Source organism: Filicampus tigris, chromosome 15, assembly GCF_054856515.1.
Source record: "Filicampus tigris isolate MCC_2025a chromosome 15, RoL_Ftig_1.0, whole genome shotgun sequence".
NCBI classification, from domain to species: Eukaryota; Metazoa; Chordata; class Actinopteri; order Syngnathiformes; family Syngnathidae; genus Filicampus; species Filicampus tigris.
In genome coordinates this window covers 14,185,039-14,206,674 of record NC_141231.1, presented here as the reverse complement: position 1 = coordinate 14,206,674, position 21,636 = coordinate 14,185,039, and the positions used below count along the sequence as shown (strand labels likewise).

General features: G+C 42.0%; 1 protein-coding gene across 4 annotated transcripts in view; it reads left to right on the top strand.

Moving 5' to 3' along the window:
- ass1 (argininosuccinate synthase 1) overlaps positions 1-21,112 on the top strand; it is a 37,512-nt gene extending 16,400 nt beyond the window's left edge. For all 4 annotated transcript variants that reach the window (XM_086053723.1, XM_086053721.1, XM_086053720.1 and 1 more), the window contains 7 exons: positions 2,023-2,113; positions 8,120-8,204; positions 8,488-8,552; positions 11,096-11,227; positions 13,808-13,964; positions 20,164-20,229; positions 20,898-21,112. In XM_086053723.1, coding sequence (XP_085909849.1) covers positions 2,023-2,113; positions 8,120-8,204; positions 8,488-8,552; positions 11,096-11,227; positions 13,808-13,964; positions 20,164-20,229; positions 20,898-20,946 — 645 coding nt within the window. In that variant the 3' untranslated portion in view covers positions 20,947-21,112. The remainder of the gene's footprint in view (positions 1-2,022; positions 2,114-8,119; positions 8,205-8,487; positions 8,553-11,095; positions 11,228-13,807; positions 13,965-20,163; positions 20,230-20,897) is intronic.
- Positions 21,113-21,636: the final 524 nt, after the last annotated feature.

The following is a 21,636-nucleotide window of genomic DNA, read 5'->3' as shown; positions in this document are numbered from 1 at the left end:
AAAAGCGTTTGGGCTGCTCGTTTTCACCTCACTGACGAATGCCGATTAGTTATTGTATGATGATTCCGTGTCTGGTAAAGCTTTCCATTTAAATGCACTCAGTAGTTATTTTGCATAGCAGCCCTACAATTTGCCGCCTCTCGGAGGACACCGTCCCGTGGCTGTGTAATTGTCGACGGGACGCGCGGCACGCTCTTCTACTTCCGACCCAGCCGAGACGACTTGGGTACGCCGACGTTTTGACAGGCGGGACAACTTCAGTGCATTTAGTTGTGCGGATGCCCATTTGGCATGAGGAAAGTGAAATAATAGGAAGGACTTGTCATGCAGAAAATTGACGACGGAAGATGAAAGTGGTGTCAACAGAAGAAGAAATGGATGCAGACAAAAACAAGTACATAATCTAAAATCCCTACTCTCCAAAATGTTGTTTAATGGTTATGTTCTTCCTCGCCAAATGCATCCAAGCGTGCCTTATGGACCTTGCGTTGTGAACTGGGGCACATAATAGAGCCGTCCCCAAACTGTTAGTTGGAAACATGGGGAAAAAAATGTTTTATTATTATTAAGTGGTATGAAGTAAATTCATAGGTACAGCAAAAAAAACAAAAAAAACTACTTGAGATATGTGCACTATCTGGTGGGAGCGGACCTGTCTTCACAACAAGCAGCACTTTGGCAGTGTTTGAAAAATCCTTCCCAAAAAAAAAGACAATTGCTTGTTTATTGCCTCTCCCAGTTGATGTTTACTGTCAAACTAAACATAAAACAAAGAGAATTACATGTTATGTATTTAAAACGGCAACATAACTTTTATTCTTTAATGTCTGGTAGCATAAGGCTAACACATAATGGTAAACTCCATATAGGGGCTAAAGAATAGCGTCAGTGCAGCATTTTTTTCAAGAATATGTTCTGAGCAGGCCCACTAGTTGAAACACGGCATTCTGATTAATGTTGCGTTTGTGGAATATAAATTAAGCAGCAAAATGCACTCGTTTTTAGCCATCTCTGGGGGCGGCCATTTTGTCTTCTGTCGACTGAAAACGACATCACAACCGCTGACAACGACCAATCACGGCTGACCTGTTTTCTGAATCTGAGCCGTGATTGGTCGTCGTGAGCAGTTGTGATGTCATTTTCAGAAGACAAAATGGCCGCCCCCAGAGATGGCTATAATAAAAATACGTTTGGGTTGACTTCCGCTTTAAGCAATGGATATTGAAACACAAATGGTGGAGCAGCACTTATAGATTGATACAATATAACATACACACGATATAGATATATAAGAGAACAATAGTAGTCACTGTCATATTCTTTATCCTCTGCGATAAAGTGACTAATATTGCTCTTATTACTTAGTTGCTTCTTCTTGGTGAGCATCTGTATAATGCTGCCCCCGGTGGCCATGGCACATACACCAAAAATAACACAACATATGGGCTGGAATAGATTAATGGCATTACCATTTAGTGCAATGGAGAAAAACCTTTTGACTTACCAAGTACTTGATACAGAGAATTCAAATATTTAGAAACGAGGCTATCAGCACAAGTGTCCTAGGTTTGGGTTTTCTCCCGGGAATCTGTCACTCCCACATTTTGTAAAATGTTAGCTTCATTATCAAATCTTAATTGTTCATGGGCATGAATTCGGGCGCAACCAATATGGATTTTTTTTTTTTTTTTTAGGATGATACCAATTGTGATATTTGGCAGGGTAAAATTCCGATAACCACAAATTCCGATGTCTCACCCCAAAGTCAACTGGGATAGACTGCGCCACACGTACTATAAAAAAATGAAATATTGATTTTTTTTTTTTTTTTTTTTTTTTTTTTTTTCTCCTCCCACTCACTCCACTCCTGACATTTTCGAGTAACTATTTTCACGCTTCATCATCTCTTTTCTTCTGCTAGCCATGTGTCAATTTCACACAAAAAGTCTTCTATGATGAGGTCTCGGAAGGTTGTTCATCAAGTGGGAGTGAAAGTGCAACTTTCTTTCTGTTCTTTTGCAGAACCACGCACCAGCTGACCTCTATCAAATGACCAAGAACCCAGAAGACTCTCCCTCCTCCCCCGACGTACTGGAGCTGCAGTTCAAAAACGGTTTGTGTGTGATTCTCCCGTCGAATACTCTTGTCATTTCTCATTTTTGGCTGACGAAACACAACGCGCACATAAAGTCACGTGTGGTCGGGACGGCATGTTCCGCTACATTTACAAGTCATACTTTGACATAAATTAATAAAGTTAATTTAATCGGCACATAAAAACGATCTGTCTGAATAGTGTCTCAAACACCCTTGTAGACACAAATAATTGACTGACTCGAAGCAGCAGTCTCAGTGATTTTTGTAGGCAGCTAAAAGACTTCGTATACACAACTTCATAAAACTTTCTAATAGCGTGTTAGCCAGAGAATATATTTTACAGTGCTGATGAAAAATGTCTAGAATGTATCCAATTCTCTGGCATGATATGACATAGGGATTTAATTTCCTCACACAGGAGGGAAAACTTCATTTCCTATCCCCTGAGCTTCTAACTTTTAATTCTGTGGCTTTTTTTTTTAACATTATATTTAACGTTCCGTACCGTGTGTGGTATGCGGGCTCCCTCTAGTGGTATACGAAAGAATCACTGCCTCGGTACAGTTTTGTTGTAATTCGCTTTTAAGATCAATACATTTGCGTTCTTTCTTTGAAAACATTGATTTGTTTTATTTTATAGTTTAATGTGCAGTATATTTTAATTGAGTGACTTAAGTCGGTTTTTAAATTTGGAGATTTAAGTGTAGTGTTAATTAGGGATAGACCGATTATCGGCCAGTATTGCCGATAATCGGCATTTTGATGAATTTCGGTATCAGCGTTTTTTAAAAATCCGATGGCCGATAATAAATCAACTTAAAACTCTGTTAACTTCTAGGAACTATTTGTTTAAAATTTCAGTTTACTTTATTAGAGATTCTACTGACCCTGGGAACACTCCGCACCTTTTGGTTTTGCTTGAAATCAAAACAAAGATGAGTGAAATTTCAATATTTCTGTCATTTTGAAATTTGGGAGAACTTTATTTATTGTCGAAAACTATAGGGAGCAATTGTTTCAGTTTTCATGTCACTTTTGAAGACATGCTAATGACCCTGGGAGCTCCCTGAACTTTGTTAGAATTTTACAACAAAGATGCATATTGTCAAAAATGTATAATAATAAAAAACATCAATATTATGCAAATCTGAAAAAAAAAACGCGTAAAGGCATTTCAACAAAGTTAAGCGTTTTAATTTGTTTGTTTAATTTTTTTTATGGCAATATTTTCCTTTTTACAGAAAATGAATATCGGCTCCAAATATCGGTTATCGGCCTCCTTGACTACTAATAATCGATATCGGCCCTGAAAAAAAACATATCGGACTTTCTCTAGTGTTAATACTCAAATCGTGGTAGTTTTATTGCTTATACAAGAATATGAATTTTTCAATTTATCAACAAATTTATTATTTGGTGTAAAAAGTTTGATCTATGCCATACGGGAAGCACACCTTCAGCATCTTTTGCAACTCAGGTCATCTGCAGACATCAGGTGATTTCGTCAAATATTGCCCGCAATACAACCTGTATTGGAGCCACTTAGCTGAATTAATAGGTCAGCCACATAGGCATTAAATAAAATAGGAGATAGTAGTTGATTGGCATCCCAAAACGTTAATATCCGTAATATCATTTAATAGAAATTAATTCCTCTACAAAAGATCGTCTCACTCATCTGCAGTTGAGTAATTGTCCCCTGGCCATTATTTGCATAACTAGCGTACATAAAATGCTGTGGCAGGACCACACAAGTCATTAAATTTCCATGCGCCCGTTTTAAAAGTCATTTGTCGCAAGTGTTGATGTCCAGCCTGTCAGCCACTCTTGTTACTTAACATTGGCCACTGTCACCGCAGGGCTGCTGCTCCAACACTGACCCCCTTCGATACTTTATCACCGCTGACCACCCGGACTTAATATGCCCAACATCGGCGCATTTGCTGGCTGTGAAGCTGCCATGTTTGGCCGGAGGGCGCACGCACACGCACACACACACACAAGCCGGAAGTCTTGCTAATACGTCGGCACCCCGAGGGGCCCCCGGGGGAGACGCTCATTAGATATGTTGGCCACGAGGAGCTCGAATAGTGGAAAGTGTCACATGTTTGCGCAAAGAGAAAATGGCAAGAAACATCCCGGCCGGGGGGCAAATAGCACAGATGTCTCTTCATCTCCTTGCGGATGAAGAGTAACCACGGGGGGGGCCGATGGACACTAGCTTCTCTTATCACACGGGACTTGCAGAGAAAAGTCACTTCAGGCAGTGTTTCCCAATGATCTGAGACGCTTATTTTGTATTTAAAAAAATCTCTCAGCAAACTACCCAAAAAAAGGTTGTAAAAAATGCGTTTGAGTCTTCAATCTGCTTATTGCCACTTCCACTTGGAATTTACTGTCCAACTATACGAAAGAAAATGAATTTGACTTCTTAGTCCACTGGCGTCATGCTAACACACGATGCAAGCCGTCATAGCGGGGCTAACGAAACGAGCTAGCATCAGCGTTGCCGCAGTTATAACTCTTCAAGCGATGCGTATTTAAACACAAATGCGAAAGCAACAAAACTAGACTAGTCGCAGACTTGTATTCTTTATCCCCTTGCGAAAAAATCTTTTTTTTCTTACTGCTCCCTGGTGTTCACGCCCATACACCAAAAGGAGATAAAACTTGTCAATTGGGGCACTCGTTAGTCAGGGTTGCGCTGCATAATGAAACAATGATGATCTCGGCTCAATTTAGTCACAAATTGACTTTGTGTGAAATTTGGGGCTTGCTTAGCAACGACAGGCTATTACTCTGGTCCTGGTAAGGTACTGAATTGTACCTTCTGTCCGCCTGTCACTATGTGCCATCGGCATCGGTAGATGGATGAACACAGGTACACTATTTACCGTAAATAATCATTTCCAGATCAGTTATGTGAACTTGGATCATCTCTTATGGCAGAGCTGGTGAGCTCTCATGGCACGTACAGTGGTTACAAATGGCCGCCATTTCACATCAAGCCAAAAGCTCGAGTCATGTCACCTGACGGAGCAGAATAGCGAAACTGCCTGTTTTTTTTTTTTGTTTTTTTTTTTTGCTGCCCTGTGCGCCATTTTCACACATTCTCTTTAGCTTTTATTAAGCGCCCTGTGACAAAAGCTGTTTTAGTTGTTCCACACAAAAGCCCCGAGCCTGCTCCTCCCTCTGAGCACAAGATCAGCACAAGAATGTTTTCACTTCAACCCCCCCCCCCCCCCTCGCCTTTTTCATCCCTGCTTTTTCTCACCAAAGTTTTCTCACTGATTAAAAAAGAATATTTAACGACAGGAACCTTTTCCATTCCCCCCGTACTTCTCCCTCTCATTTTTTTTTTTTTTTTTTTTTTTACATCCCTCCCTCCTTTCACGCCAAAGAAATAGGAGAGGAAAAGAGAGACAGAGAGGAAAAATGTAAAGCAGTAATTTTTCCTACAACTGTGTCTGCGCGCCCATTGTCTGCACTGTTAGGCGGCGAAGAAAAAAAAAAAAAACACGAAGAAAAGGATCACGGGGAGAAAGAGAGAGAGAGAGAGAGCCGTTTCGGTGAATGATGTGAGCCCCAGAATGATGGAGCGAGTGAGCAAAATGCAGGAAAAGGGCCAGCCCCTACACTCCCACGTTCGGCCACTTAATTTATTTGAACTTTTAATCGAATTATTAGCTATCTGGGAGCCGGGGGTTGCGGCGTTCATAATAACCCTCTCCTTGCACTTTGGCTTCCATGGGAGCGGCCAGATTCCCGCGATATGCGAACGGCCCGTCAACAAAGCCCTTGTCCAAAAAAATTTGTCAAGTCCTTCACATGTCAGGCTTTTTTTTTTTTTTCTCCCCCCCTTCCAATGCTGTTGTATCAGCGTCCTTCCCAAATCATGGAAGAACTCCTTTTTTGTGTCCTCCCCCTCGACGTTTAGCCCACGTCTGTCATTAAAGGGCGCAATTAAGCAGCAGGGTGACAGGGTGATGGATGTCATCGTGGGTGTCTCCCGGTCAACAAAATAAACTATCGATGCGCGTATCTGATAGGGAGATTGGTAAGTTGGTCTCATACTCACGCACACACACACACACACACACACACACACACACTGACAGTGTCAGCGTTAAGGAGAGGGTGAGTAACAAAGCTGTGTGTTTAATTGAATTAGGTTAAGGCCCGGCCCACAATTTCACAGCTTTCACATGCGTCGAGCCTTTGAATTTATTAGCCATTCTTTGTTGTCGCCTCCTTTTGTGGCGCGTTTTAGTTGACCATTATTGATTTCAATGACTTGTAATGAATACTTGTCACTCGATATTTATTTGAGTTTATTGGTCATGCCTAACAATTCGTTTTTCAGGTAAGCGTATACCATAAGATTTCAAACACCAGCTCATGGTGGAGAATTAGATTTAGCTAACTTTGAGTTTGCTTGTAGTTTTATTGATTTTAATGACTCATTTTGAATAATTGCCACTGAAAGAGAAAATGAACCCAAACATATATTTTTTTTCAAGAATATGTTCCCAGCAGGCCCACTAGTTGAAACGCGGCATTTTGATTAATATTGCCTTTGTGGAATATGAGTTAAGCAGCAAAATGCACTCGTTTTTTAGCCATCTCTTGGGGCGGCCATTTTGTCTTCTATCGACTGAAAATGACATCACAACTGCTCACATCGACCAATCACGGCTGACCTGTTTTCTGAATCTGAGCCGTGATTGGTCGTTGTGAGCAGTTGTGATGTCATTTTCAGTCGACAGAAGACAAAATGGCCGCCCCAAGAGATGGCTAAAAACGAGTGCTTTTTGCTGCTTAAATCATATTCCAGCTCAGCTTCAGAAAACAGGTCAGCCGTGATTGGCCGTTATCTGAGCCCTGAGCAGTTGTGATGTCATTTTCAGTCAACAGAAGTAACAAAATGGCCGCCCCCCCCGAGATGGCTAAAAACGAGTGGTTTGAATCTTATTCCACAAACGCCACATTTATCAGAATGCCTTGTTTCAACTTGTGGGCTTGCATAGAATATATTCTTGAAAGAAATGTTTGGGTTGACTTCCACTTGAAGGCCCCATTTTCATGCCTAGTGCAAGTGTAGTGCAAAGCGCTAACTGTGTGCATGGTTGGAGTTTTCTTTCTTTTAGTCTTTTCAAAGACAGGCCCAGTTAGAAACACGCATTTGCGCCGTGGTGGGAGCGAACACAACCAACTTAATTCCCAACCGCCAATCGAAGCTGCTGCTGTCATTCGCTTTAAATTCGGCGCAGGTGAGGCGTGCGCTGTACTGTACGTTACGGAACATAACAGACTCGCCCGCTGGAGTCCATGCATGAGATCGCCGCACGCAAAGTATGGTTATAAGAAACCGCAAGAATGTCTCCACTTGCGGATGATGTGAAGCTGCCTGCTGGAAAGCACTTGCCAACCCTGATTGTGCATCTTTGCTGATCGTGCCACCCCCCCCCCCCCCAAACTTACACACACACACAGATGATCATAATGCATTCAAGTAATGTGTGTGTGTGTATTTTTCTAAAATTAAATGCGCATCACATATTGTGAAAATGAATGACTTCAAAAATGCATGTGCAAATTGTTTATTATATTGTTTGTTATATTTCCACTTGAGTATATTTCCTCTATTAAAAAAAAACATAGTCAATATGAGGAAATGTACTTTTTAATCATTTTTTTCCCCATTTTTCTTTTTTTCAGCAAGCAGATGAATAGGTTGTACGTTGTACGTACATCTGACTGGCTTTCTAATGCATGCTAGTGACAGCACGTTTATGAATGCAAATTGCCCTTCCACTTTAGTCTTGCCGTTGCTATTTCTTGCATGGGGGGGGGGGGGGGGGAGCACGTTTAGAAAAGGTTTCCGAAAAAAAAGTACGCTCCACTTTGTTGAATTCACTGCAGCGCGGCTCAAACTAAAACATTGTAATTACGTACATATTTCACTTGGGTTATTTTCCATAATTTGTCAAATGAAATCAAGTCATCTTTGCTTCTTCTCCAGGTGTCCCTGTCAAGGTGGTCAGTGTGAAGCAAGGAATATCCAAAGACACCCCTTTGGATATCTTTTTATTTCTAAATGAGATCGGGTAAGCATTAAAAAAAAAAAAAAAAAAAAGCAATATTTGTTTACATTTGAATTGAAAGTATACTTGATTGATCCCTCTCCAAGTCTTTATTTAATTTCTTCAAATACTATAACATGAAAATGGTATTTTTAACATTTCAATGTAAATGTCTCTACATGTCATTTGTTACAAAGAAGCGGAAGGTGTATAAACACTGAAGAACAAAATGATTTCTAGTCGAATTGTTGAATATTCAGTATTATTATTTGATGAATAAAATGTCAATACTGTGTGACTCCCTCAGAGGAAAACACGGAGTGGGTCGCATCGACATTGTGGAGAACCGTTTCATCGGCATGAAGTCCCGAGGTGAAAACAATTATGCTTTCATGTTCATCTGCAGGCTCCCCGTCCCCCCCCCCCCCCCCCCCCCTTTTTTTTTTTTCCCACATTTCCCTCGCTCGCGTGTGCCCTTACATTGAAACGCATCTCGATATTTAAACCTTTTCTTCTCTTCAAGCTTTCCTTTTTCACATCGGGAGCTTTTACGCAATTTGCAGTTATTTTACATGAGCGCTTCGAGTCGGTAAAAGCAAAATGGGTCTTGGGCAAGTGTTTGGAATTATAGACTTCCATTCACGGTCGTGTGTGTGTGTGTGCGCGCGCGAATATCCACGGGAGAAAAACAAACATTTGACCGTGTTCGAGACGGGAGCGCACCTGCTCCGCGGGACGCAAAACATCTGTCCGTCACTTGTGCAGTGTGTTGTCACTTTGTCTCTGCTTGTGGCAAACATCACAAACGGTTGAAAATAAGAGGGCGACTGCTCTGTGCTCACGCACACACACGCACACACCTTTTCAGCACCATTCAACGGCCATGACACATTGGCAGGTAGAAATGGGGGAAGTGGGAAGCCCACTTTTCTCTCCCGTTGCCAGCACAAAAGGAGCAAAAAGGGAAGAGCAACGGGAAGAGGTGGGGGGGGGGCGGGGGGCAAGGTGTCCGCGTGCTTGGGTAACTCCCACTGAGTGCATTCGACGGCGTCCTTCCAAAGAATGACAATGGAGGATGGTCGCGAGGTGGATGTCGTACTTATTTTTTTTTTTGTCAGGTCATATTTATTTGTGTCAAAGAATGTTGCCACAAAACAATCAGCAGTCCTGTCACAGCGCTGTCGGATCGCTGACCTTTTTTGTGCACCGGCGGAGATAGCCGGAAATCACTGGTTGGAGACTATTAAAGAAGATTGACACGTCCCTCTCCCCTGAAAATATGAGCGAGAAAGTCAAGTCCAGACCTCCACCATTAAAAATCAATAGAGGAGAAAGTGTCGAAAGTCCTCATCGTATGAACAGTTTTGCTGAAAGTACCTGAAAGTGATACTGGGGTAAAAGTAAATATAAAAGTTAAAAGTACAAGTGGTAGGGATGTCACGAAAATCGGCTTTGATTTCAAAGATGTTAGTGTGTCGAATAGAAGAGAACCGAATCGTTCCACTTGAAAGCGGAAGTCAACGCTAACATATTTCTTTCAAGAATATGTTCTATGCTAGCCTACTAGTTGAAACAGAGCATTCTGATAAATATTGCATTTGTGGAATAAGTGTTAATCCACTCGTTTTTTTAGCCATCTCTGGGGGCGGCCATTTTGTCTTCTGTCGACTGGAAATGACATCACAACTGTTCACGACGACCAATCATGGCTCGGGTTCAGAAAACAGGTCAGTGATTGGTCGATGTGAGCGGTTGTGATGTCGTTTTCAGTCGACAGAAGTGACAAAATGGCCGCCCCCACGGATGGCTAAAAACAAATGGATTAACTCGCATAGAACATATTCTTGAAAAAAATCTGTTTGCGTTGACTTCCACTTCAATGAATGCTAGTGCCTGAAACTAGCACTGTATAGTATTTCACAACGCCAACGGTTTGCCTGTAGGTTGGGTAAATAGCCCGCCTTCCAAGTTTTGCATACCTGTAGTCACTTTTTGAGATTAAAACCTCGAAAAGCACTGGAGGTGTTTTCTCCTTAAGCCTTAACTCAACTTGCAGATAGCTTCCAATTGTTCTTCCTCAGACGCTAAGCCATTTTTAAGCCAAGTTTACTTGAAGGCAGTTTAAACTTATTTATCTGATAGAAGCGGCCTGTCGGAAATGTCCCCACGCGCCCCCGCACGGCTCCCATCGGATCACCAAAAAGGCCACGAGCCCTTCAAGCTCAGGTGGCGGCCGTTTGAGGCTTTGGACAATTAGCGACGGGGCTAAGCTGGGCTTCTGGCCGCCAGCGCCGCAGTAAGTGCTTCTCCATTTTCAGGTCAGGACTGGCACTGGAGGATTTGCAGTCATACAGACCAGGCGATTAAATAGCATAGCAGTGGTGTTCGGCCTGTAACCGCCGTGGTACCCCCCCCCCCCCCCCCCCCCCCGCTCCCCTCACACCTCCTTTTTTTTTTGGGGGTGGGTGGGATTGATCTGACATTTGAGTGACAGCTTCATTTCTGCTGTCAGCCACCTCATTTTTTTCAGCCCCTCCCCGACCAGAGGGGGCAAATTGCAGGGTATAGGCAGAGCTCCGGTCCACGCTGCTGGCTGGCAGGGGCCGCCTACCCTGTCATTTAGCCTGCATGGACACACGCTCCCATATTTAGCGAGGAGCTGTCCGTCACACGGCAGATGACTAATATTTATGTGTTCAGAGAGACCTGTGAGCTGCCCCCCCCCTCCGCACTCAGAAAAAAAAGATAATCCAATGATAGTTTGTCCACTATGTGATCAACTCAAATCTGTGACGCTTTAATTGTGAAATGCATTCTAATGGGATCAAATGCAAATTATGATTGCCCCCCTTTACCCTCTTAAAATTCCTTAAAATTCAATTATACGATGAATTGCCGTTATATTTATTTGTCAGGGATCTATGAAACTCCCGGAGGTACCATTCTGTTGGAGGCCCATCTCGACATTGAGACGTTCACCATGGACAAGGAGGTGCGCAGAATCAAGCAAGGGCTCGGGGTCAAGTTCTCTGAACTGGTCTACAACGGTAAGTCACTCAAATAGGAAATAACGTTGCGTTCATCCGTCCGTCCAGCTTGACTTGTGCGTTTCGTGCGTATGTGCGTGAAGCTCAGGTGTCTTAATCCTCCCTTCTGCTCAGTCCCGCAGTCTCTTCTGCACCTTCATCCACATAATAGGATCAGTGCCATTAGAGACGCGACTATTTGGCCACTTCACTTATACCCTCCAGAGACAGGCCGCGAGCACACGCACGCACACTTAAGAGGTGTTACCCTAACAAGCAGGCCAGAGAATAAAGTTTCATAATCAAGTCGTTTAGAAAAATTCCAAAAAGAAGAAAGATAGGAAAAAGGCTGGGGAGGGTGCAAAGCCCTGTGCTTGAAATGGACTGATGGGCCGAATGAGATTTAAAAAAAAAAACAACAAAAAAAAACTTTGCAATTCTTCATTTTTGTAATAAAATGATAATTCTCAATTAAATGACTGAATAAACATAAAGTTTGGTCTTTTTCAACGAGGGAAATCTGGTAATACACATGATGAGTTGCCCAAAATGTGTATTGGTGCATCTTGGGCAACTTTATTATTTATGTCATTGTATTATGTACTGAAACTTTTCAAACGTGTAACAGGGCTGAAAGTAGTAACATGAGTGTTTTTTAGTTGTTTTTTTAGTATAGAATTAGCAAATATATACGAAATGTAGCCACACATCATTTAGGTGACGGCTGATGTGAGGCTGTCAGCTAACGTTAGCATTAGCCTTTTTAAGACGCGCAATTTGAAGCACTCAAATGCAAGGAGATTTGCATATTTTAGAATTGACTGCACGTTGCTACCAGTCTCATTTTTAGTCAAGTGTTTCCACGTGTTGATTTCAGCGAGGCATCCATGTCCAAAACATGTGATTGGCAATCAGTCAACCCCAAGCTTTAACGGTAACGTTGCCGAGTGGCTAAATTGATGCGTCGACTAGTTGCATCAACGGCTGGTTGAAATATCAACTTATATACGGAGAAATAAGTGTGTGAACTTACTTTTAAGCCTTCCTACGGCCTGCAGAGGATCTGAATGATGCAACTTCACGTCGATCAAGTGTCTTTAAGATATCTCAAAGGACGTTGTGTTAGTGTACACAGGAAATGGACTTAAGTGTGAATATACAGTCATTGTAATTGACAAAATGTTGTTGTTTTTTTTAAGAAAATAAAGTTCCGTATAGTCGGGATAAAGAGTGAAACAAATATAACATGAATCCCAAAAAATATATTGATATCACATTTCTGAAGCATTTGAATTATCATATTTCATGGTCAAATCCAATTTTAGGAAGTGGGGACAGGCAACGAATGCTATTTCTCTTTCTAAGGTAATCTTATCAATTCGATATTATTCAATGAATGAATTCACAATGAATACTGTAAATACATTTCAATTGGTCAGTTTCAGCCAAAAAATATATATATATATTACAGGATTTCTGATCATGCAAATGCTCGGTGGGCCGGATTAAAGAGCAAGGCAACCCGTTGGATTTAAAACATTAATAACACAGCAGATACACGCGCGCGCGCGTGTGTGCGCATTTGTGCTGGTGTGTCTTATTTTAACAATCCACCTGTCCCGCATCTGTTTTCCATTACTAGAATATTCAGTGTCCTCCAGAGACTTTGTATCCCTATCCCGGCAGAGAGATGGATTAAAAGAATAAAACAAGTGCAATCTGTAAAATGCACGCAGTCCAGCAAGGCCCTTCAGACGGACAACACGCTTATTAATGCTAATGGACAACTAATATACTTAGATTACAATAATTAGAGAGATTAAAAAGAGTAGAGCGTGGAGGGCTTTCGTATTTGGACGAGGACAGACGACGAGGTGGAGGTCAGGTGCTGATCAGAGGAGGACCCCTGCCAAGTGGCGCGGGACCTCCTCGAACAAATGCAGACACGGGCCGCCCCCATCTGTCTGGAAAACGCCAAGGGGGAGCTTCGAAATTCTACACGCACACCATCCACATATCCATCCACAAAGAAGCAGCAACCGTCCTGTTACCGTTTCTTTTTTTTTGATACGGTGAATCGTATCGAGAATGTCGAATGCATTTGGTTTTGTTTGTTTCCGGGGAGTCAATCTCCACTTTTGGCAGGTTCAAGCTCTGTTAGCATAAATCTTGAGCCGGACTTGGCCACACATTTCGCCGCAGCCTCTGTCAGTGGTTGTTTTTTTTTTTTCGGGGGTGCCTTTCGTCTCCTATTCAGTAGGTACAGATGGTCCTCTGGTTATGACGGTGTTCCATTCTTATATTACCCGAATTTTGAAAGAATTGGCAGTGGGAATGCACCATAGACTATCACTAGCCTACTGTACGCTAATGCAATAGTAAAGTGATAGAGTAATTATTTGAATTTAAAAAAAAAAAAAATGTTGGTCACACATACAGGATAAAACAAACTGGGGGAAAAAAAACGGCGTGCTACCTGTTGACATTTTTACGTCGACGCCAACTTGGAAATCAGGATGGTTGTAAATAAAGGGAATAAACAATCCTTGCCAATACCTGCCGCCGAACAGTACGCTAAAGGTGTTGTGTTTCCTCTCTCAGGCTTCTGGTACAGTCCAGAGTTTGACTTTGTGCGCCACTGCATAGTCAAGTCCCAGGAGAACATTGAAGGCAAAGTGCAGCTGTCCGTCTTCAAGGGCCAGGTTTACATCCTTGGACGAGAGTCGCCCAAGTCTCTGTATAACGAGGAGCTGGTCAGGTAAGCCAAGAAGGCGACGATGAGCATGTGCACCATCTTTGTGTGCGTTTCAGGAAGAAGTCAACGCCCCACAATACTTTGCAATAATATGTTCTATGCAGTCCCACTAGTCTAAATTCTGGCATTCTGATTATTACTAGGTTTGTGGAATATGAGTTCAGCAGCAAAATCCACCCGTTTTTAGCCATCTCCGGGGGCGGCCATTTTGTCTTCTGTCGACTGAAAATGACATCACAACTGCTCACATCGACCAATCGCGGCTGACCTGTTTTCTGAATCTGAGCGGTGATTGGTCGTTGTGGGGTAGTTGTGATGTCATTTTCAGTCGACAGAAGACAAAATGGCCGCCCCCTGAGATGGCTAAAAATCAGTGGATTAACACTTATTCCACAAACGCAAACTAGTGGGTTTGCATAAAACATATTCTTGAAAAAAAAATGTTTGCGTTGACTTCCGCTTTAAAAAAAAAAAAAAAAAAAAAAAAAAAAAATGAAAATGACATCACAGTTACTCAGAGCTCAGGTAACAACCGATCACGGCTCAGCTTCAGAAAACACATCAGCCGCGATTGGCCGTTAACTGAGCCCTGAGCAGTTCCTACGTCATTTTCAGTCGATAGAAAAAACAAAATGGCCGCCCCCAGAGTTGGCTAAAAACGATTGATTAAGTCTTATCCCACAAACTTAATATTTATCAGAATGCCTTGTTTCAACTAGCGGGCTTGTATAGAACACATTCTTGAGAAAAAAAAAAAAAACGTTTGGGTTGACATCCACTTTAAGGACAAGCAGCCATGTATAGACGCGTCAACGCGGGTGCTCGTTCGCAGGTTGCCATCTGCGTATTGTCGTTCTCGGGGGGGGGGGGGGGGGGGGGGTTGCACAGCGCCGCCATCCCACACGTTGGCCGGGCCCGCCCGTCGTCAGGTCAGCTCGCCCGAGTACTCCCGCGGCCTCCGTCAACACGCTACACGCACAAAGACATCAAGAGGAGCGTCAGGGCCGGCCCCCCTGATCCCGATCCCCCTTCCCCTCTTCAGCGCACCCCCGTGACCCCGCAGCCGCGCTAACAGTGGGTTTGTTCAGGAAGGTGACCCCCGATGCCCTGTGGGCAGGCTCAGCACTGACCAAAGTAAAAACCCCTCCATATGCCTCTCTGTCCCCACTTGAGTCTCTCACACACACACACACACACCCACACACACACACACACCGACACACACACACACACACACACACACACACACACTCCGCTTGTACCCTGGAGTCAGGCGGCGAATAGTGTTTTCAGCCAGAGGAGAGAGGGATGATGTTGAGCGGGCTTTTAAGAGGAAAGTCGCAAAAGTGTCATGCTTGTTAAGCGGGTCAGGAGGAGCGATGCCTTCGAGTGCACGGCCCTTTCGTTTCTCACACTGCTTTGGCAAGCAGACGCTCTATTTTGTTCCGTACAAGCGAAAAAGGAGTCGAAAGGGGTAAAAGAGCGCTTGTTCGTGTTCGTGTCCCAGTCCGTGCGGTCGCTTTTCAATCGCACAATCGGTGAGGTGTCACACGTTGGCTTTTCGTCACCTTTTGTGAATTTACAGACGCAAACTGAAACTGATCCATCAGTGTAGTCAAGATATGCTCAGCGATGATATATTATTATCTAAAGTGAAGCTACGCCATTCGCGGGGTGCTCGGGACCAAGCCCCCGCCTCGAGTTACAACAATCGGCGAATAATCGACAGGCCGGATTAACCCCCGAAAGGGTTTTGTGGGTATCCACCAACATGGAGGCCAAGCGCTTAAATTGGAGCTGATCTAAATGCATCAGCGGCCAGACACTTTATCGAGTTGTACATTTACGATATTTTAAACCACCTTTCGATGAGTCTCGTCGATTGTAATTGCATGCAGACTCGCCTAAATGATACGCGAGCACAAATTGACATGATAGGGCAAACAAATATGCGCAGTAGCACTTTAGACCAAACGCTATTAAGTCATTCAACTCACCTTTTGGCGCAAGCAAAAAAAAAATTGAGCCAATGAATTAAATCATGTTAACAAAAATTACATTAAATAGCTTTTAAGTAATCATTTAATTGATTGAAAGTCCCATGAAAGTGTCAAACTGGAAATGCCTGGGTTCACTGGATTTAAAATTAATCTGCCTGGTGATGAAGGAGTTAAATTATTAGGGGGGTTTTTTGTTGTTGTTTTTTTAAGTTGAAGCCTTGATTTTAGAAAAACAAGCGGTGCTTTAAAACTTTTGGGTCGCGTAAGTCCGACCTATTAAATAGCAAAATCAAATTCATGTAGCCCGTTTTTCCATTTTGTATTTTTGTTTGGAGCCCAAATTTTGAAATGTGGAAAAAAAAGTTGTTGTTGTTTTTTTTTTTTTGTGCTATATTAGAAAAACGAGTAACAAAATAATGACAATTTTTGTTTTGTTTTTCGAATTGAAAATGGAACGGACAAATGACACGCATTCAAAAGATTTACTCGGTTAATTTCGCACTCGATGGGTTTTACGTTCAGTTTATTAAGTGCAAAAATACGTTCACCTCTGTAGAGGGTTGAAACACCTAATCTGAACTTTAATCACCAATACAATTATGATGCAAAGGATGAGTCATGTGTGTCATTTTTAATATCTTAAATTGTCACACAAGTACAAAAATAAGTAAAGCATCGTGCGACATAAAAATAGTGAAACATTGATAACTGATGATGTGTGTGGTGAGTTTGCTCACATTTCTTCTTCTCTTGTATTGCGTTTGGTTTAAATCTCTGCCAATTTTTTTTTTTTTTTTTTTTTTTTTTTGCGGGGACGGGGGTCCGAGAATAAGCTCAGTTGTTAGTGTAAAGTCGCGACCTTGTTGTGTGACTGAGGTGTTGTGTTTCACCATCACAAAGTCCTCAGGCTCCACTGACAGATGGGCCCTGAGGTCCCCACAAAAGAGCTCACCACAAATGTCCCGAAACAAATGACAAAGGCATCCAGTAAAATGCACCGAGTGGTAGCCTGCTTTATTTAGTTTAAGTGGCAGTAATTAATTCATGCGTCACCACTCCGACTTATTTTGAATTGTTATATATGCAGTATATGTACTTAAGCTCAATCGATTCAATCTACTGAAATCAGTGCTTTTAAAATCGACAAAAATTGGCCGATTAATGAACTTTTTTTTTTTGGCCTATTTAATTGTTTTTCTACACATAACACATTATAACATAAGAGAAAGATAATGACATTCACCCCCCCCCCCAAAACAAACCTCCTCAGACAATTCCTGCTGATTTTTCTCTCTGTTGTGAGGTTAAATACGAAAGGATAAAGTATTTTTAAACTGTTAAATGTCCCGCTTGTAATTCATATCTTCAATGTTGTAAGCGTTAAAGCACCAAAATAAGCAGTGATTTTATTCATTGTTTTTTTTGTTTTTTTTTTGTTAATTAATCAGCCGATCAATCATTCATCTAAAATTTATGCCGCCAAATATCGGAATCGGCCTCCAAAAAATCCACGCTGGGCCCTCGTGTGCACCCTACACATGCAAAGAAAACTTTTTTTCTTTTTCTTTTTAGTATTAAGGTCGTGTAATGCCCCCATACGTGGGCAAGGAGAGCCTCAGTCACTGCTGCACAAACTGTCAATTACAAATCCAAAATGACAACACTTGCAAGGAGCTGCTTTGGGCAACTCACGCCTGGACCCTTACAAACCCTCCCGATTCCAGCGCCTGAAGTCACTCACTCAGCCACGCCCCTTAAAGCACACACCAACGCACTTCCACTTCACGACGTGCGTACAGTAATTTTACTTTTTACATTTTTTTCTTTACATTCTATATATATATATATATATATATATATATATATATATATATATATATATATTTTTTTTTTTTTTTTTTTTTAATTTTTTTTTACCCACTACATTGCTAAAAACATTTTTAAAAAAGTGCATACTGGCTCTTGTAGACTCCTATACCTTGAACGGGTAGGCACACACATTTGTTATTGCACGACGGCAACACACACGCGCCCACAACCATCCCCCCCCCCCGCCGGCATCTCGCCGTCTCTCCGTGGGCAACAGTAAACGGCATCATTAGCACAGTGGTAACACAGCCCGTCACTGCACCCATCTGAGAGGGAAATGTCACCCTGCTCGCCTGTCTGCTCGCTCGCCTCTCAATTAGACGGCAGGGTCTCCGCCAGCGACGCTCGCGCGCGCGCGCACGCACGCACACGCAGGCATGCTGCCATATTCTCCAAAGCCACTCACTCATAATGGCGCTCAGGTGCCAGGCAGGGAGCCTTGTATTGAGAGTTGATGATTTAGTTGTCAGACTTTCTTTTTTTTTTTATTTTTTTTTTTTATAGTGTTTATCCTATCATTTGTTGGCAATTTCCTCTTTGGCTAAGTGCTCGCAAAGAATGAACGCCAGGCGAAAACACTGGGCGGCCGGGAGAGGACTCGGGCCGGGCAGTGTATTAAGCGCGGCAGGTAGAAAACTGCCGTAATTACCCGCCGCGCGGCCGTACGCCTTTGTGCGCCGCTCGCTCGCTCAGGAGGGATGGCGATGCAGAGCGAGACATTGATTTAGCACCATTTTTTTTTTTTTTTTTTAGGCCTGCAGATGAACCCAAGAACAACTTTAAATCAGGGGTTCTCAAACTTTCTGGGTTCGGGGGGGGGGGGCACCTTACGAGGGAGACATTTTTTCTAACAAATTCCTCAAAACCCAAACGCCAGCTGAGCCACTGATAACTGGAGTGGACTTCCTCCATTCTTGTCGTTTTAAAGTGAAGTGCAGAAATGAATAGAACCGGGGTCACCGACATGGGCCACATGAGTAGCCTGTTCTAAAGATGGCTCACTAGTGGTGGGACATTGTAATTTTCTAGGAATGATCATTTGATCATTTGAAAATGTGAACACTGGGCAGAGATTTGTCGAAAAATAAACAGTTGGATAGTGTTATTTATCAGTTTCCTACTGAATGTGAAAAATGATTAACATAAGTGTGTTCACATAAATATCACTAATAAGAAATAGTAATGACATGTAAACATCTGTCAAAAGATGTTGCAGTTCGGCAAGTACAGATTCGCATATTGCGATTTTTTTTTGTTTGTTTGTTTTGTTTTTTGTTTTTATTTATTGCTTTCACCTGTTATATTATTGCTATTGTTGATTGTAATGTAAAGCGCTTTGTTACAGCTGTAGCTATTATGAAATGCACTATATAAATAAAGTCGTTTATTATTGCTTTGGGTGGGATTTTGGGGCGCCACACACACACACCCACAATTCGCCCTCTGTTTTTGTGGAAAACATAATCAATGTTAATCAGCATTTTTTTTAAGAATTTGTTTTGGGTTTTTTTTTTTAAAAAAAGGCCCTCTGTGAATAGCAGGGGTTTAATGTAATCGACTAATCTGTCGTTTTATTTTGCCAATTAATCGGATTTAAAAAACAAATGTGTTGTAATTTCAACCCCTACTTTCAAAAACAGGTCATCCTTTTAAATAGACAGTGCAGAAAATGTACAACTAAATGAATTAAGATTCTCGTTTGTTTCCATAACATGTCAGAAAATAGGCAAAAATGTTGCTCATTGTTTTCCAAAGTAAAAGCAGATTGTTGCATCATGTTTTATTTTGATTCCACACAAAGATTATAAATCTGCTTTCATGGAAGGACTACTAGAATTCTGAAAGTATTCACTGTTGAGATTGAAATTCTGAGGATTCGGACACTCTTAAAGTCAATTTGCCGTCAAGATTATCGATGAATTTGATATTCAATTAATTGTCTTAACTCGAATTCCTGAACCTCACTTTCTGGTATGTTGACCCACTGTTGCGCTATGTTGTTGCAATCCCCTGATGGTACGGGGACCCCAGTTTGACAACCGCTGCATTAGAGCCCCATCTGGTCGACTTGATATGATGGGATTGTTTTATCAAATTGAGCGTCTCTTTCTGTTGTTGCCCAATATTGACTCGTTCGTGGCAAAAAAAAAAAAAAAAAAAAATGCTCAAGTGGCGCACCGATGGAGGAATCGATAGCCACATTATTCCCGCGGAACGCTTTATCAACGGTGCGGTTCTCCCAGCGGTTAATGAGGCCTCACATCTCGGGTTGTTCATTGCTCTGCTCACCAACGTTTCACTGGCTGCGCTGTCGTTGTCTCTTGTCTCTCTAGCATGGATGTGCAGGGAGACTACGACCCGTGCGACGCCTCGGGATTCATTAGGATCAACGCTGTCAGGTGAGTGTCCCTCTCAGCAACGCCGCTGCGGTGATGGCCAAGCCAATACAACACTGGAACACTCTTAAAATATTCCATTTGACCCTTTTAGGCCGGCCTAAGCACTCTCAGAAGCGCCACCTAAATTCTTATATTTCATCCATGAAATTTTATTAATTAAATCCCAACAGTCAATTCTCGACCTTTCGTATCGCTTCTAATGTTTGTGTGGATATTAGATTTTTTTTTTTTGGTTGTTGTTGTTGTCAAGTCACATTTGAGCCTTTGTGTTGCTATGTCGGTCTAATCTGCTAGCTACTAGCTGCCCTACAATGATGTCAGCATTTTTTTCTGTCCTCTGATTGGTTGCTCAGAGCAACAAAGTTTTTATGTTATAAAATGGCTTGGCACAGTTGCCCGCGTTTTTTTTTTTTTTGTACAGTATTGATGGTTTCTGTAAATTGTAAATGTAGTAAGAGATGGATTAAGTCGGGAAGATTCTCCACTGAAGGCCCGATTAGCAAATGCGCAGCCTGCCGCTGTATTTTACTGTACAGGGGCGTTCTCAGGTTTAACTGAGCTTTCATGCCGCGCACCGTTTCGTTCGTAAGCTCAGAGCGTCACATGTCGGGGCCGTCATAAACTGAGGAGCCCTTGTATGGAATTCACTAGAGATCTTTCCACCGCAGGCTCAAGGAGCATCAGCGTCTGCAGGGTCTCTCCAGCAACAAGCAGTGAACCTCCGAAGGAGCTACACAGAAAATCGTTGCGATTTGTTGGTTCCATTCAAAAGTACCGCGTTCAAAATTAGGCCACTCTAAAATGAACCTGATGGTGACTACTGTGTTGTGATCATTATTGTTTCCAATGGCAATAAGGATGAATAAAAGTCAAATTAAGTGCTCGGATGGGTATTGCAATTGTCCTTTGTCCCCGTGTGTACCCGTGCATCGCACTATTTAGTGTATAAAGTATTTCTCTGAATTGATGGTTGTACATGGAAAACATAGGTTCAGTTCTTAAGATTTTGCGTGCATATATCTATATCCATCCATCTATCTATCCATCTATTAAATCCTAAACGGCCATATTAGACATTAGGAATTGATTTTTTTTTTTTTTTTAATGGGCAAAAGCGTTTTATAAAAGACAAAGTTCTATTTAGCTTTTTTTTTTTTCTTCTCTCCCTTCATACAAAAAAAACGATCCGATCCATGACTCAAAATATATATATATATATATATATATATATATATATATATATATATATATATATATATAAGCAGTATGGACAAAGAAATATTTATATTCACAATTATAGACAATTGACAAAAGTCTTGATTAATGGAAAATATGTCAGTGACATTGTTTAAAATGATTCCAAATAAAGTCCTCCCCATCTGCAGTTGAGTAAATAAACAAACACCC